The sequence below is a fragment of the Carlito syrichta genome, unplaced genomic scaffold, assembly GCF_000164805.1.
Source record: "Carlito syrichta isolate Samal-C Ts95f unplaced genomic scaffold, Tarsius_syrichta-2.0.1 Scaffold301645, whole genome shotgun sequence".
Classification (NCBI taxonomy): Eukaryota; Metazoa; Chordata; class Mammalia; order Primates; family Tarsiidae; genus Carlito; species Carlito syrichta.
Window position 1 is genome coordinate 511,374 of NW_007245741.1, and position 18,559 is coordinate 529,932.

General features: G+C 37.9%; 1 protein-coding gene across 1 annotated transcript in view; it reads left to right on the plus strand.

Annotated features, from left to right (window-relative positions):
- Positions 1-15,241: 15,241 nt before the first annotated feature.
- SCGN (secretagogin, EF-hand calcium binding protein) overlaps positions 15,242-18,559 on the plus strand; it is a 49,190-nt gene continuing 45,872 nt past the window's right edge. The window contains exons 1-2 of the mRNA XM_008055064.2: positions 15,242-15,495; positions 16,440-16,510. Coding sequence (XP_008053255.1) covers positions 15,414-15,495; positions 16,440-16,510 — 153 coding nt within the window. The 5' untranslated portion in view covers positions 15,242-15,413. The remainder of the gene's footprint in view (positions 15,496-16,439; positions 16,511-18,559) is intronic.

The following is an 18,559-nucleotide window of genomic DNA, read 5'->3' on the forward strand; positions in this document are numbered from 1 at the left end:
GGAACACGCTACCAGTGATTAAAAAAAGAAAGGCAACCAGAAGAAGACAAAATAAGGATGTTAACAAATGTAAATATTTATGAAAGAATCCACAAGACAAAAGCAGAAATTTATTTTAAAGGAACAAATATTCTTTGAAAGTCAGAAAGATCATTGTGGGGGACAAAATGTAAATGAAGATTCTTCGCAATGCCTTGCTTTGAAAGGCATGAACTTGCAACCTGTTTTGGCAAATAGAATGTGGCAATAATTGATGTTGTATAACTTATGAGGCTGGGCCTTAGGGTATCTGCAAGCATCTGTGTTTGTCTCTTAGAATGCTCCTTCTTGGAATTGTTAAAGAAAAAAAAATATTCAATGACACTTGTTAAAGCATAGTAAGAACGATTTTATGAGGAGGGGATGCTATCTCTATAGGGATAGGAACCACTGCAATGGAATTTTGCCATGGGGGAGAGATAGGGCTTAACTCTGAATACAACTCTGAATACGTGGGCAAGTGAGAATTTATAGCAAAGGAGCAGAGTGAGATCAGTGAATAAAAAATTACTAAGAAGAAACATCAGGAATAAGGAGTTTCTGGCTAAACTGACCTCACAGATTCTTGCTGAAGGCAGACTAAGGTGCTCAGGTGTCATCTGGGAGATGATGGAGAATGAAGAATTTGATCAAATATTGAGAGTGGTTGAATATCCAGGATGAGGGACAGGGGAAGTTCTTGCTAAACTGACTTGGCAGGCTTCTTGCTAAAACTAGATGTTTTGGGAAGTGCACAGCTGGGCCAAGAGAAAGTTCAGGAGCCTGATAAAAGTTTGGTTAAGCAAAGAATCTGTGAGGTGCCGGATAAGCACAAGTGAAACACAGGGAGGAGAACTGAGGCATTTCAGTGGACAGCTCCAGCTGAGCTCCTGGCAGACACACAGTACCTACCAACTGTCAGTTAGGTGCAGGAGGTCATTTTAGGACCATTCGGGCCTGATCAAGGTGATGCCACAAGGAGCAGCAATAAGGCTCCCCTGCTGATCCATGGCCAAATTGCACAATTGTGAGCAAGCAAACAACTGTAGCTCTCTAAGTTTTGGGGTGGTTTGTTACCCAGCAATCAATAACTGAAAAAACCATTTGTAGAAGCCAAAGTTCAGATGAAAAGATGAGACATACCTCCAGTGCCAAGTTTCTTTTGGCTGAGCTTCAAGGCAAGCACCAGGAAGAAGGGAAGGGAGTGAAAACAATGTTACTCTGGAAGGGAGCCACAGATGGAACAAAGAGTATGACACACACAGTGCTGAGGGGAGAAATATCTGCCAGTAAGCAGCCAGAGCTGCAAATGAGTTCCAAGTTATCCCATAAGGAAGGAAAAAATTTTCAATGAGTGCTGTTTCAGATAGGAAGATTTATTATTTTAAGTAATTAACTCAGATCTGGTGCTTTATTATTTAACACTTCACTTTCATTGCTGTTTATTGACCAAAAAGCATCATTGAGTAGATATCTTATTCAATTAAAATTAGTCTTTGCAGATAATTTACTAATAAGTCATATACATTATACCTCAATACCTGCTTCTCTTGGCTACTCTTCCTTGAAACTCTCGTTCCTGGACCACAAACCTCAAGTCATTCATTTTCAGTCTAGTACCAACTATCAGCTGTCATTTAACTGTCCCAGATGGCCCTTGAAAGGTGCCTGCCACTAGATGGGCAATCAACAAATATTTAGACAGTTGAACAAACTTGACTTCTTGCATGAATGTAATATGGGTTCTTAGGGTCCTAAGGCTTTTAGTGGGTCAAATTTTCCTTATGGATAACAAACTAGGAATAAACAGCCATTTAAAATAGCTCTATAAACTCAGATCCCTTGGGAGAAAGGGTTAACATCACACCCAGCTTCTGTCCTTTGTGAATTGAGAAACAATAAACACTGATGGAATGCATTTGAATTAATGTTAGCAAATGCTTGCTTTCTTTAAAAAAAAAAAAAAACTTCATCAACGTTTTATCAGCTTTACTGAGGCATGACTTATATAATATGACACACCCATTTTAAGTGTAGCTTGATAAGTCTCAGTAAATGCATACAATTTTGCAAGCACTACAACAACCCAGTTTTTTAAAACTTCCATCATCTCAAAAAGTTCCTTTGCGGCTATTTTCACTCAAACTCTATTCCTTCCCCAGCCCCAGGCAACCATTGATCTGCTTTCTCTCTGTAGGGTATTGCCTTTTCTAGAAATTTCATATACATGTAATCATATCATAGATGTCTTTTGTGTCTGGCTTCTTGGAAGAATCCTTTATTTTTTCTTCAACTTCTTTCATACTTCATCGTGTCTGGTCATATTCACTAGCAGATAATGGGATCTTGGTCATAGGAAAGAGCATGGAAGTTGAAGATCAGAGTTAAAATCCTGGGTCTGCCAATCTCTGCCTATTGACCCCGAGGAAGTCTTGGTTCCGGATGTCCTTTCCCTGTCAAGAGAATTAAGGTTATCATGCCTTCTCAGTCTGCTTTAGAGGTAGAGGCAAATTCAAAAGACATGTTCTGTACAGCCATACCAGTTGACACAATACTGAAGTAGTTCTTTATTAGTGGGCAAAGAGCCACTATTCTGAGCACATGCAGGGTCCCCTTGCCACCATTCTAGAAAACTCTGCCCCTCCATGATCTTCCCATAATCTAGCAAAAAAAGTGGAGTAAAGCCTGGTGCTGCAGGACACCTTAGAGACCTTCCCCCCAACCCCACCATGGCTAGTGTCTGATTGCTCGGTGCCCACGCCATATCCGATGTTAAATATTAGGAATAGAACTTCTGTTTACAGGAGGCAGTTGAGATGGAATGAGAAAGTGGAGGTGAGAAGAATATTGGAATTGGGGTTTTGAAAGAGAAAGGGCAAAAATCATACAGGAATCAATATGCTAAAATGTTCCAGATTTAGAAAGTCCTAGATTTAGGTTTAAAAAAGAAGGGAGCACAAATAGAGTGGGGTGACCCTTGTGGTAGGTCAGTCAGAGACCCGGGATTATAACCAGTTACAAACTTTTAATGAGTTATCAATAACATGGCAAAATATCCACTAAGAGGTGAATGGCAGACCAAATATTTACTTACCTAAGAAGCCTGGTAGGGGACCATGAGATCTCAGCCAGGCACCAATGCAGGACCCTAAGTCAGAGCATGGAAAGGAACTACTCAGCTCCTCCATGGCTGCAAGTACATCTGGGTATTGCCTCAATGGTGGTGTAAGGATTAAGTGGCACAAAGAGCTTTCCCCATACTCTGTCCAATCAGACTAAACTGGAGAAATAGGTTCAGGTCCCCAGCAGAGGGACCTGATGGCAAGAAACCCATCAGGTTTCCCAACAATTAGAGTATCTTGGGGACCACTTGGTGCTGTTAAGAAACCCATGTGCTTTTAACTTGGAAAAAGAGTAAGGAAATAAAAGGCAGCTATCTTCAAATATCTGGAAATCAGTGGGAAGGGAGAGGATGCAACCTTGATCTGTGTAGTTCTGAGGGCCCAGGCTGAAGCTCTGGTGGATGTAGCAGAGGGCAGGTTTGACCACAGGCAATATTTCCAGGGTCTGAGATTTCCAAATGTGGAATGGGTTGCCTCAGGAGGGAGGAACTTTGTTCCTTGGTAATTAGGCCGAAGCCTGGATACACTACCTGTCAGGGATATTTAGAGGGGCATTCCTGTGGGGAACATGTTGAGAAGGAATTCTTATTTTCCTGTCCTCAAATTTCCACAAAGAGAAGGCTATTTCCACTCCATGTCCCAAAAGGAAAAATATGAAAAAATTAATATCTATTTTTTTCTCCAGATGCACATGTGTCTCCTCTCATTTGTCTACTGGTAAATTTAGTGACTTTACTACCAGTTGGTGAATTTAGAGAAGGAGCTGTATTAGTCTGCTTGGGCTGCCATAAAAAATGGCTTGAACAATTGAAATATTTTTTCTCACAATTCTGGAGGCTAAAATGATCAAAGTTCGATCATGGTTGGTTTCTGGTGGAGCCTTTCTTCTTGGCTTGCAGACAGCCTCCTCCTCACTGTAAATTCACATAACCTTTCATTAATACACACAAGGAGAGAGATCTATCTCTAGTGTCTTCCTCTTATTATATATAAGGACATTAATCACATCAGATTAGGTCTTTTGACTTCATTTAATCCTAAATACCTTCCTAAAGGCCTGATCTTTAAATATAATCATATTGAGGGTTAGGGTATCAATGTAGGAATTGTGAGCGGACACAGTTCAGTTCATGACAGAGACTGAACTTGCTGACTCGACAGATCTGTCTACCTACAAAAGTGTACTTTGTCCTCTTCCTAACCATATGATACGATAAGCAGGGAAGACCCTGCTGTGAGGGGAAAGCTAGTGGCTGTCCAGCTCTTCCTGTGGCATGTGGGTACATTTCATTTGGAAATCAGGAAATATAAGGAAGCCTATTATGGCCATTTATTAGTCACTTCCTCCATTCTAGCATTAATTAGTAATAAGGCTAATATTTTGATCTTCACCTTGCTAACTCGTGTGTTATTTCTCCACAGGGAAAAGATAAGGTGTTATTTAATAGATCCCTAAAACAGAAGAGGAACCTGGAAACATGACCCCCTTATAAGGCCACACCCTGTTTTTGTCCTGTGCTTTATTTCCTTCTGTCTTTTAAAAACCCCAACAAGCATAGCTTTTAGAACAGATAAATTTATGCTTGGAATGAAGGTGTTACCTATGGGTAACTTTGCCATTCCTTTCAAAGCTAGCACAGAAGTATTTGGGATCCAGATTTGCCAAATTTTTATCAAGGAAATATCAGTCCAGGAAATGTTAACAAAACAACTTGAAAATGCTTCAGGTAATTAAAGTATCTCTGAGCTTTCTGAAAAGGCAAACATCTCAGCAATTGCTTATAGATTCAAGAAATGCATTCTGTTCAAAATAGAGGCAGATACCCACCGGAAACGAATTATTTTTTGTTCTGTTTATTTGAGGGATTTATAAAGTCAGACTCGTCCATGAAAGTTTGGGTAGTTCCTATAAAAATATTAACCTTTCTCTAAAAAGAGGCTCACCTCTTTGCATACTTCACCAAATGCATTGATTCTTAGGAAAATGCCAGCTTAAATTAGGTGCAAAGGGTCACAAAGCTAGAACCCTCCTGTGCACATTCAAGTTTCTCTCTTCAGAAGAGCCCTTTTCAGTTCCAAGTGAAATATCTCTCCTTTGGTTAAAATAGCTTGCTTGGCATAAGTAACCCCATTTTGTTAAAATCCTCCATCTTAGCTGCCTGCCTGACTTAAAAATCACCCCTTCAATGTATTCATGTGATTGTTGTAACGTTCCCATGACCACAGACCCACAGCTTTGTTCCCCTGAGCTGTTCACGCTGACGGTTTTTGCTGACCATTTGAAACTCCCTGGCCACAAGTTCCTTGTTCTAATTGTACTCTAGCTTCAGATGTGTGCCAAGTAATTGTTCCCTTTTGTTTTTAGTTTCTTGTTCCCTCACCCACCGGCTATGTAGCCCACTTGCGGTTTTTGCCTTTGTATGCTTCTTGCTAATAATGCTCAGCGTTGAGACCTTCTTGGCGTGAGCCTGCTCTTGACTGTGTGCTGATAAAGGACTCATAATTTGAACTTGGTGTGCTGGCAATTCTCCTTTCTCACAATCTGGCTATAACACAAGCAGGAAACCTGAGACCCCACTGTGTGCTTAGTGCTGGCTCTAGACATTCATAGATATACACACAATACCATGCCCTAAGGCCACTGGCCTTTCTCTAAATGAGAAACTCCAGTTGCCCAAACATTAGTTTTGACTGGAATTTCAGCATGCAGTAGGAGACATCATAGGCTGAACAGGGCTTTGTGCCCAAGGGACACCCAGTTTGAATGAGACACAAACTGGAAGAAAACAACCCAGTGAGACCCTGCTGCTCTACACCCTCTGCCACCAGGATTTGAAGCATAGAGTAGTTTGTTCCGTTTAATTATTTTAAAAGCTCTTTAGAAGATATACAATAATCCCTAATGCATAGTTCTTTGTTTTTCTCCTGACTCGTCAGGGTGCCCACATGTGCCCATTGCTATGCCAGGGCAATTGTAGGGAGATGATATGAGTCAATTTTTCCCCTTTTTTAAAATAAACTATCATAGATACAACAAAAAAGACACAAGACGGTGAGTCAGGAATTCTGGGTGTTTTCAGATGTTCCATCTGTTTGGGTTTCCTTTTCCTCAACAATTCTAGGTCAGTATTTTACAAATTTTATAGATGATAAAAATCTCCTGGATAGCTTTTAAAAATACAGTTTCTAGGCCCTTGATCTAAGGTTTTTAATCCATTAGGTCTTAGTTAGGAATCAGGAATCTTTATATTTTATGATCACCTTTGACCCACATTAGACAATGAACAGGCAAGATTTGAAAAACACTCAATTAGATGGTCTTAAAAACTCTTTCCAGATCTGGCAATGGAAATCTTAGGTAAATCATTTGTATTCAGTGTGGCAGTTACTGCCAGTCTAATTCTCCCCCACTCTTATGCATTCAGAGGATTTAACAGTGTGAAGCACATTGATAGCAGTTCTTTCCTAGCGGGGCCTTTGTAATTAGCAGCAGTCAAATAGCTAATTAAACATCCAGATTACCTGGTAACTTTGTACTTATTCCTTCTTGCATTGTAATTCACCAGCTGGTTTTATTTCACCCTATAATAAAATCTCTAAAATTCATGGACTAACAAAGATGAGACATTATTATGCACACATTATTATTACACATGCTTTCATAGGCATGTGTGACAAACACATTTTATTAATCACTATCTTTTTTTGTTTTGTCTTCAGCTTCATACTTCTACTCTGTTCTCAAAATGAATGCCACTGGGCGGAAGAAAGAATTTTATAGAGTTGAAAAAAATGAGAAAGAAAATAAGAAAGAGAAAGAAAAAAAAAACCTATATCAAAACTTTTTAAAATCACTGTAAGCATCAAGATTAAAAAAAAATAACTTCATAATTTTTAATTCAGCATCTGCACAAAAATTGAGGTTTTTACAAGTCTTGGCATTAAGAACTCAATGAATTCTGTTTCTAACAGTGTGGTGTCTGAAGTATGCTGACTGACCTATCAACTGAAAAACACCGGAAATGCTGAGCAGACAGTTTTAAAAATTCTTATAAAAATACACTGATGCATGGACAGTTTGGAAAAAGATACTAAGGGGTCATAGCTAAGTGAAAACAGAAATGCAGAGAAGTAAATGTAGGCTGATTCTAGTTTCTGCTTTGAAAGTATTTGGTAAACCAGGTGAACTTGTCCTTTAACTTTCACAGCATCAAAAGACAAAACCTAAGAAGGGTTCTAATAAGAGACCCTCTTCATTAAATTGGGACTTTATAGAGCTAAACCACAATGTTAGGGTTATCTAGGAAGAAATATGGGTGCATTAAAAGTTTTCTATTCCCGAGTGTAGTGCAGATAGAAAGAAAAATCATCTATCTTCTAACCACAAACTGGCCCTCATACATGTTTGCTGCCTGAATTCATTCTACCTGAGTGTTAAACAGAACAAAATACAATACTTCAATCTAAGAATTTAATATGAAAATAAGCATTTAAAATAATGCCCTAGGCACATGGAATAAGCAAATGCAAATCCTTTCTGGATAAACTCATCTTGAACCAAGGTCTTACAGTGTTTGTACAAATAAAGTTCTAAGAATTACATGAATATATACAGCCAGAATTATAAAAGACACAGGAAATAAGACATCATTAGTGAGATCTAACAGGAAAAACACACAGCAGAGTCAGACTTCAGAGATGGGAAACATAAAAAACAGAATATTAAATAATTAATTTTCATGTGTTTAAATAAATAATGGAAAATATGAGAAAAGAACAAGAAACTATGAGATATAATCAAGCATATTTTAAGAAGAACACAATAGATGATCACAATTTAAAAGATGACTTTAACAATTGACTACATCTGAAATGAGCATTGTTGAATTAAAAGATAGATCTGAAAAAATTATCCAGTATACAGCACAAAAAAACAAAGAGGTAGAAAATTTCAAGGGAGGCTTAGAAAGAGATGGATTAATACACTTAGAATTCCAAGAAGAAAGGAGAGAGTGATAGTGAGGGTGGGGAGAGGTGAGAGGAATGGAGAGATAAATTGAAGAGACAATGGCTGTGACTTTTCTAGAACTAATGAGAGATATCAAATCACAGATTCAAGTAGTGTTATGAATTTTAAGTAGGATAAATAAAACCCATCCCTAGAAACATTTCACTGAAACTACAGAACACCAAAGACATAGAAAGATTCTTAAATCAGTTAGAGCAAAAAGACAGATACCTACAGGGGAGTTACAGACATATCAACAGCTGAGTTCTCCACAGCAGCAAAGGAATCTAGAAGACCATGAGGGAAGTAATAACCACAGTGTTCTCGGAGAAAGTAACTGTCAACAAAAAATCAGTATCTGTCAAAATTATTTATCAAGAGAAAAGATGAAATAAAGACATTTTCAGACAAATAGGGTTTCCCACCAAAAGGCCCTCCAAAAAAGAAGATTTCAAAAAATATACTTCAGGAATAAAGAATAAAAGTAATCCCAGATGGAATTTCTGAAATGCAGGAAGGATTAGATGAGTAAAAATAATGTCAAATATATGGGAAAATCTAAACAAATATTAAAGGATTTAAAAAATATTCAATGGATTAAAAATACACTTAAAATACAATAATAACAACAGCATGTAAATTAGGATGACGTAACCAATTCTAAATATCCTAAAGTGTTTAGGTTATTTGTGAGGGCATTACATTTATTAACTAATTTTTACTTTAAAAATTAGGTATGCATGTGGATATCTCTAGTGTAAGAAATAACTAAATCAGAAGGTGAATGTATAACTTCCAAATTTAAGAAAGGGGGAATTGAATAAGAGGAAAATCTTCAGCAATCAAAAAGTAAAGAAAGAAAGCAAAGAAGCATACAGAAGGCAGGAAAAGTAACATGAAATAAACCTAAATATGTCAATAACTACAATAAATAAAAATAGCCAAATAATCTACAGACACATCTAAAATATGCAAGATGATGAAAGTAAATGGATAGAAATATCTATATTAATATAGCTGGTACATCCATATTAATATTAGAGAAAATAAACCTTCATTAGAACAATAAAGTTTTACACAAGATAAAACATAACTACACAATGATAAAAAGTGATCAGTTACCAAAAACAGATAATAATTATAAACTGATATGCACCTGATTGCCTAGTCTCAAAATACATAAAAAATGAAAACAACTACAAGAAGTAATAGACAAATTCATTATCAGAATGGAAGATTTTAATATACCTCTTCATAATTTTTAAATCAAGTAGGAAAAAAATCAGTAAGAATATATGTTTGAAAAACATACTTGAATAACATACTAATTAACATACTGTGTTAACAGGCTAGTGAACTAACATACTAGTTTGAACATACTGATTAACATATTTGATTTGATAGGCATACATAGAACACTACACCCCCAAATTGAGAAATTTGTAATCTTTTCAAGAACATATGGAAAGTTTATAAAAGTTTATTTTATAAAGGACCATAAAGCAAACCTCAACAAACTTCAAAAATTGGCTACTATCAATTACATTTGCCAACTACAATGTAATTAGACTAAAAATCAATTACAAAAATAAAATAGCCAAACTACATGCACTTAGAATTTAGAAAAAATTTAACTCGTGTTAAAGGAAATAAAAAAAAAATTAAAATTAAACAAAACTCCTAGGATGCACCCAAAGCAGTACTTGGAGGTAAACTTATAGCTTTGAAATGATTATATTAAGATTCCAATTAACAATTACATATACATACAATTAAATTAGAAAACTTTTTGCAAGATACTGTGCTGGATGCTGTGTTGTGGAGTAGGGGAGGGAGTGAGGACTAGGGATTTTGATGAGACATTTGGGTGTCATAGACTTTAACACATAGCCCATCTCTCTTTTTTTTTTTTTTGAGTTGGAATCTCACTCTGTCGCCCAGACTGGAGTGCAGTGGCCACTCCGGCCACGGCAGCCTTGACCTGCTGGGCTCCGGCGATCCTTCTGCCTCAGCCTTTGAGTAGCCAAATTACAGGCACACGCTACCACGTCCGGCTAATTTTTTGATTTATTGTAGAGATGAGGTCTCGCTGCCCAGGTGGGTCTCGAACCTGCGGGCTCAGGCAATCCACTCACCTCAGCCTCCCAAAGGCGTGGGATTACAGGCTGAGCCACCGAGCCCGGTGCCCATCTCTTAATAAATCCTAAACTACCCAAAACAATCACCATAGAATAACTATTAACATAGAATAACTATTAACTTTTACTTTAGTCTTAATCTTCTTCACAGATTTTTTTGTTTTTATTGTTAATGTGGGGGGGAAAAGGTACTCTTTTCCACTGCTAGTAGCAGTATAAATTAACAAAATCAAGATGGAGGCCATTTTAAGCAATATATATTGATGACTTAAAATGTTATGCATTGTTCAGCTTAGTACATGTGCATTTAGAATTTCATCCCAAAGAAATAATTATGAGGATGTGCAAACACTTAGCTGTCACAGCACAGATCATGATAGTGAAAACCTAGAGACAATTTAAAAGTCTAAAAAGAAGACATCAGATGAAATAAATTATAATAATACTAGCATTACAATGATGCCATAGAAGAATATTTAATAACATGGTTCATAATGTTAAGTGAAACAAGCAAGTTACAGAGCAGTATAACATACTTTTTATGCTCATAAAAAATGACTGGAGGGACATAAACCCACATGTTATAAATATTGGTTTTCTCCAGGTGGTCAAATCATGGGGGAAATTTTCTTTCTTACTTGCATTCTTGCTTCTGATCTATATTATTTAAATGATGTATACTATTCATGTGATTGCAAAGGTAACAATAAAATATATATACATTTAAAAGCATTAACTCCGTTTCCTGTATTTTGTTATGGCAAATGTCCAATTTATTTTGTTCTATTTCCTTTGTCTTTTGGAGCTGAATGTCAAACCAGGGCTGTTCCTCTAAATTTTAAGGTCTACCATATAGTCTATGAGGTGTCCACTATATCTGAATATTCAATAATTATTGGAAAATGATGCCAAAGAAAGCATTGTTTATATTTCTAGTTAGAAATGTCATTCTGAGTTTGTAAAAAAGATGCAGATATTTTAGCTTATAATTGAATGCATGCATCAGGGTTAATTAGCAATGGTTCAAATTACAGACCACTGTGGTTTCTTGTACAACTAACCATCAATTAGCTATAATAATGAGAAAATCAGGAAATGATTGCAGGAGAAAATGAAATCAGTAGGTAAAAAAGAAAAACAACTCCTTTTAGTCTCTAGTTTTGGCCATCAATTGTCAAAACTTACCAGAATAACTTAAATATACATAAATCTTAACCTCTTTTGGAAGCAGATGGGATATTAATTTTTTAAAGTAATGTTAATTCTTTAGAAGTATTTTTCTTTTCTGGACTATCCTTCAGAGAAACCATACCCCAATAATAAAATGACCCAATTATTAGCAGCAGGAAACTGAGTGACACAAGATTAGTCAGTGGTTCTAATATAATCTGTAGGGGAGCTTTAAAAAAAATCAATATAGAGGCCTCACTCCAGACCATCTAAATCAGAATCTCTGTGGAAAGTGCTTAATTAATCCATAAGATGCATAGCATATGTCAAATTGATTCCAGCTGTTGAGTATTTGCTTTACTCTGAGTTCACTGGTTGGACAGTAAGTGTCTGTGGTAAATCACCTCTGGTGCTTTCCTCCTCAGCCCAATCACTCCATATACAGGTAGAAAGGACAGTCTTAAAAGTGTCTTCTACTGACATAGTATTTTTAAATGCCTTCCTAATGGCTCTTTTCTATGTCAAGGGTTTGGATGATTTTCTCAAAAGGAAATCTTTGTATGAGGAAATACAAGTCACCTTAGCAGTATCTACCTAGTGCCACAATAGATATTTGGACACACACACACACACACACACACACACACACACACACACAAAGAAAATAAATCACTGAATGGAAATTGCAGCTCCTAAGAGAGCTCTAGATGCCAGGATCATGGAAATTGTTGTAAATTCCATTTGTTCTGTCCTGAGAAAAACTGTGATCTTTTGAGCTGTACTTCTCTTTTACTTTCCCTAGATTTCACTTTTAAAACTTTCAAAAATCGCTGGGTGCAGTGGTTCAAGTCTGTAATCCAGCACTTTGGGAGGCTGAGGCGAGAGGATTGCCTGAGCTCAGGGGTTTGAGATCAGCCTGGGAAACTTGGTGAGACCTTATCTCTACAATGAATCAAAAAATGAGCCAGGTGTGGTAGCATGAGCCTGTAGTTCCAGCTACTTGGAAGGCTGAGATGGAAGGATCGACTGAGTCCAGCAGGTGGAGGCTGCAGCAACCACGAGAATGCCACTGCACTCTAGTCTGGGCTATAGAGTGAGACTTTGACTCAAAAACAAAAAACAAAACAAAACAAATCACCATAGTTTGCATCATATGCATATTATATAAAGTTTTAAAATAGGAGAATTACAAATAGCAAAATTAACATTATCCATGAGCTTCCCTCCTCCTCACTCCAGAAAGAAATAAAATTAATATCATTAGTGTATATTCTTCCATTTTTTTCTATGTGTAGAAACATGTGTTTCATTTTACAGAATGAATTCATAACAGATGAATTCATAACTTGCTTTTTAATCTCAACTTTGTTTTGATAATTTTTTTGTCACCAGCCTTCAAAATCAAGATTTCTGTGTATGTATCAAAATTCAGCACAGAGATTTACCATAATTTGTTTAACCACTTCTCTAACTAGATGATTATTGCTTCTGAAATTTGCCTTATTTTGTCTTTTTTCAGTATTTATTAAAGAACGAAACCAGTCTTCAACCTGGTGAGTTCATTCAGATTAATCTTCCTGACTGATGTTTGATATGTATCCAATAATTTCCCAGGGCCACATATAATAACTGCGGAGACTGAACCCTTTCTCCTCTCTTCTTCTACACTTTTCTCCAAGTTTTGTACCCAGCACTCTCCCCATCAGTGACATTACTTTTCTTCTTTTAACCTAAGCAACACTCTTCAAAAATCCTGAAGTTTATTTCACCATTTTCCAAATATGTATCCATGGAAGATTAAACATTTTAGTAGCAAACTTACATTGAGTGTTTGCTGTGTGTGTTGTGATAGTAGGCTTAAATGAATTTTTTCATTCAATCTTTATGACAGTAATTCAAAAACCAAATTCTACTATTATTCCCATTTTAGAGTCCAAGAAAGTGAAGCTTCTTTTAAAGTAACTTGCCCAATATCACACAACTAGTAAGAGGCAAAGCTAGGCCCTGAATCCAGAGCTGTTTTCTTCTAAACTATTTTTTTTATCGTTGTCAACTAAAGTTCATATATTTATCTAAATTTTCTTAATTTTCATCTAATGTCATTTTCTGTTCCAGGACTGTATCCAGGATAAAACACGACATTTATTCATCATGTCTCATTAGAGTCCTCTTGGCTATGACAGTTTCTTAAACTTTCCTTGTTTTTTCTAAGCCATTAAAAAAAACACAGTTGGTGCTCATCATCTACAACACCATTGCAGCTACAACTCATTGTGAATTAAAGTGTGGCTCTAATCTTCACAGAAATCCTCCAAAGCAAATATTATTATCCTCATTTTATAGATAAGAAAATGAAAGCTTAAAGAGATGAAAACTAATAGTGCATATCCCAAGCTAGTAAAGCTGGAACTGGGATCCTGACCCAGGATTATCTGGCTATCATTGTCATTTCTTTTTTTTTTATTGCACTAGTTTAGATGGCTTGTACTCACACAAGAAAATAAATCACTGAATGGAAATTGCAGCTCCTAAGAGAGCTCTAGATGCCAGGATCATGGAAATTGTTGTAAATTCCATTTGTTCTGTCCTGAGAAAAACTGTGATCTTTTGAGCTGTACTTCTCTTTTACTTTCCCTAGGTAGTGGAGGGGGTCCAAAGCTAATAAAACAAGGCGGCCACAGGTCTAAGAGCACATGGTCAGACCACAGCTTAGCAGAGCAATGGCAGAGAGAGAGAAAGAGAGAGAGAGAGAGAGAGAGAGAGAGAGAGAGACTCACCTTCCCAAGGTAGGTGAGGGGACCAAAGCTTGCCTGACCATAGTGCAAAGAACACATGGCCAGACCATAGCTTAGCAAAGCAATGGCTGCATGTGGGATTTTTATAAATACACTTGAATGTTAACATCAGAATCAGAGTCATAAAGAAGCTCTCTATCTACTTCAACATTCTTATCTAATATCCAAGCTCCATTATGCAAAAAAAAAAAAGGTTCTAAGCGCATGGTCAAAAGCCATCAGTGTAGTTTGTTTACTCTTTCACAAAGCGCCCAGTCAAATTTTGAACTGTCTTGATGATTAGAAAGCTCTGTGTCCCTCCAAATGATTTTTGTCCTTTGGTCTTAATATGGCTTTTAGGAGCCAAGCACTGTCCCCTAAGCCTTCCTAAGAACTTTGCAGTCAACACTGTCATCCACTAGCTTCTCTTTTCTTGGCTGTGGATAGCTCATTTTATATTTCCCTCACCATCCTAAGGAGGCTACATGAAACCACAGTGACTTGCGGTGTCTCCATTTGTTTGTAAGTCCGTATACTGCATTATGGTACAGCAATGCGCACATCCTATACAATCCGGGCTCAACAATTGCAATTGTCTGACTCCTTGTAATCTCTTTCCACCACAACTGTCACCCTTCGCCACCTCCCCGCCTCCAACATTTCTAAATCTTCAGATCCAAAGGGCCCTAAAACTGACACTTCTTCCTACCCTTTAAATGAAGCAGCTCTTCCTAGAAAACCCCTTGAGACACAAGTTTGGAAGGTGAGTCAAACGTAAGAAGGATGTTTTCTCTGAGTTTGACAAACAAGTTAAAGGGCAAAGGCAGTGAGCCGTGGATGCCTGGAGACAGCTTCTTTCTTCCCGAAATCCCCCACAGCGCTGAGACAGACAGCTCCCCTGCGGATCTGCCAGGACAGCGCGTAGGGCGGGGCAGGGATCGACGCGCCGGGAGCCGGGCGGGCATCAAGCCGCTGGTTTAACTGAGAGTTCGGGGTCAGGGCTGAGGCTCAGCGACGCTACAGTCGTCTCCCAGCCGCCCTCGCTCTCACATCACCGCCAGACATCCATAGTTCATCAGAAATCAAAAGAAGCAGGCGAGGGAGTCAGGAAATATCGGGAAAGAGTCGTACCAAAGCTGTCCAGGTGCTTGGCGCGCAGGTGCCTCGTCTTCGATTCAATACCATGGACAGCGCCCGCGAACTGACTGGAGGACGCTTGAACGCGGTTGGCTTCTGGCAGGTCTGGCATCGCTTTGACGCGGATGGTGAGTAGAACTCAGGTGTAGACGCGGTTCCGCTCCCAGCACGCTGAAAGGAACTCGACTTTCCCCTGTACCTGCGCTGTTAATGCAGTATGCCTATTGCACTCTACGTCTTGTATACTGGGGTCACACATGTAGATACTTGGTGGAAATTCAGCGAAGGAGAAGCGATTTGTCCTGCTCCCCAATCTCTTTGTGTGTGTACCCGCGCGAGTGTGTAATGATACACCTATATATAATGGCACACCGTACATATAATGACAAGCATCACTTGATATACATGTATGGACTGAGGCGTATGGACTGAGGCGTATGGACTGAGACTCAGCAGTCTGAAGTCAGCCTTCCCTAAATGTGCTCATTTTACCCCGTGATTTGTTGTACACTAACTCCCTGAAAGGGAGGATGAATTGCATCAACTTTCAAAACACCCTCCCCACCAAAAAACTACTTGAATATGAAATGGGACTACTTAACATTTGCTTTTTTTTTTTTTTTAATTTACAAAGAAACATGAAGAAATTATCTAAAGGGTGTGTTTCAACCTTGCAAACGAGGATTCAGTTCTTACATCTGTTAAGTTTTTCCAAGCTCCAGAAATTCTTGGGGTAAATTTTATTGTAAAGTTTATGTTTATTTATTGATTATAATTCATATATTTAATAGCTTTCTTTTTCTGAATTCTAAATTAATTTCATGTATTTAATAGCTTTCCTTTTCTGAATGCTTTGAACCCCAGCATAAAGCATTTACTCTGGAACAGTGTTTACTGTTTAAATCCATGTTCTTTTAGAGGTGGATGCTGGCACTTTGTTATTGGAAGAACAAAGAATAACATCCATAGGGAGTCTATATATTGTGGGATTAAACATAAATTTGGATAAATACTAAATGCCATGTTATTCTGTATAAGTGACTATTATTTATGTGTGTCTTCTTACATTTAGAAAAAGGTTACATAGAAGAGAAGGAGCTTGATGCTTTCTTTCACTACATGTTGATGAAATTGGGTACTGATGTAAGTACTTATGCACTAAGCATTAATTTATGTCCCTTAGTAAAATACAAGCATCCAAGTCTTATGTTGATTTGTATCTATTAATTCCATCTGACCTCCTTTCTTCCTTGCATGCATGTGATTTTTCTCCTCCTAGCAACATGGAGGGATTTAAGCAGGTTTTATAAAAGGCACAATTGTAGCATTAGACATCATGGTCACTGACTTTCAGTGTAACATCTGTCATCCACTCAGATATACTAACTGGAGACCTGGTCATCTCGGTTTTGAATATCTCCTTGGTTATATCTCTGCTAATTGATTTATACCTGGAGATAAAGTAAGGTACTTTGTTCAAAAACGTGGAAAAGATGTTAAGCACTTTAAGGTTGTGGGTATTTAGTACTTATGGTACTTTTTTGATAGCAACTTACAAACAGACCATTGAAAATTATGATTTTTTCATTATTCATTTTATTAGAAGTGGTTACAGATTTCTTAGGAAATGATAAACAGAAAATAACTGACAGGTCTAGAGTCCAGATATAAATGTGAACACATCTCTGGTGTCCATATCTCTCTGATGGTAAATTTGACGATAAGAGATGGAGATGAATTCTTGAAGATCTCTGTACCAAAGCACAGAAGACAAAAAAAACCTCACACAGGGACACATGATCTGAGGTTAGCCTGGGGATGTGCTCTATCTGGTGAAAACTCCAACAAGGTGTGGAAGAGTAGCTCTGGGGACAGTTGCATCTAAATTAGTTATGGAGACAGTTTATCCTCAGATTTAATTTGTTTATCTGGAAGAACATGTATCTGAAGTACATTGCTTTCTCATGTAAGAGCTCAGTGAGGGGAATAAGGAACTTTCCCACCATTGTTGAGAACATGGGAAGGGTGTTGAGGGCAGAGGAAAACCAGCTGAGAAAAAAAAAGAGACTGGCATCTGCCCCCATCAGCACACAGACTTCTGGGTCTCCCTCTATGTCTTCCTGTCTCTTATATTCTGTCTCTTTTTTTAAACATCTGTCTTTCTCATTTTTCTGCTCATTTCTGTTTCCCATCTCTGTGTTCACAACTCTCATCTCCCATTGTCTCTGGCCTTTCTCTCTGACCTTTCTACCTCTCAGTCTCTCTTGCCTCTTTCTGACCTTTGTCTACATCTCATCTGTTTCTCCATCTCCTTTTCTCCTTTTCCCCCTTTCTGTCTCTAGTCTCTCTGCTGCTCAAAGCTCTCTCTTCTTTCTATATCTTTTATTATCTTTTCTTCTTCCTTTCCTATCTCTGTCTCATCTTTTGTATTGCCTTTCATTTCTTTTATCAGCTTCTCCTCTCCCCTCATGTTTGTCTCTTTTTTTGGTCTCTCATCTCTCTCTTTGTGTACCTTTTATTGTTCTTTGTCTGTCTGCCACCCCCAAACCCTGTGCATCTTGTGAGGTGAAGGGAGCAGCAGATGAGTGGGATGGAGACACAAGTACCTTGTTTGCTCTGCTCAGACTATTTGCATGTACTTCTCTTTATCCTGCCTTCCTGCACTTACACCAGCTGAATAGACTGAGGAGGCTTCTCCCAAGAATGACTCCTGCTTCAATCTAGCTGGCCAGTTTCACACACCAGCAGCCCACAGGGAAACCCTTCCAGCCTTGCCCCCAGGGTTCTCACTAATGTCTATAAATTCTAAGGTCATGGCTTTCCAAGAACCCATGAATCAGAAGCCACCTTATCAATCATGGATGGCGTATTTAAGGAAAGCCAAAAGACGAAGGCAAAACTATTCAAAATTTTGGAATAAACTGAATGGTCAACTCCTAAAAACCTATATCCTCAGAGACTTGGAACTTCACACCTTTTAGAAGGCTCCTTGCTCTAGTGATTTATATAAAAGGAGGGGAAAAACTGCTGTCAGTTCTTGAAACTAGAAATGTCTCATTTTTAGTAATGGAATTGAGGGGCTTAGAGAGGCTACTGAAACACAAGGGTCTGCTCTAAGCTGAGGATGCTGTGAGATATCTTCTTCTGAGGTTTGGCTAACCTTAGAAGCATTGTTGTCATTGTGAGAATGAA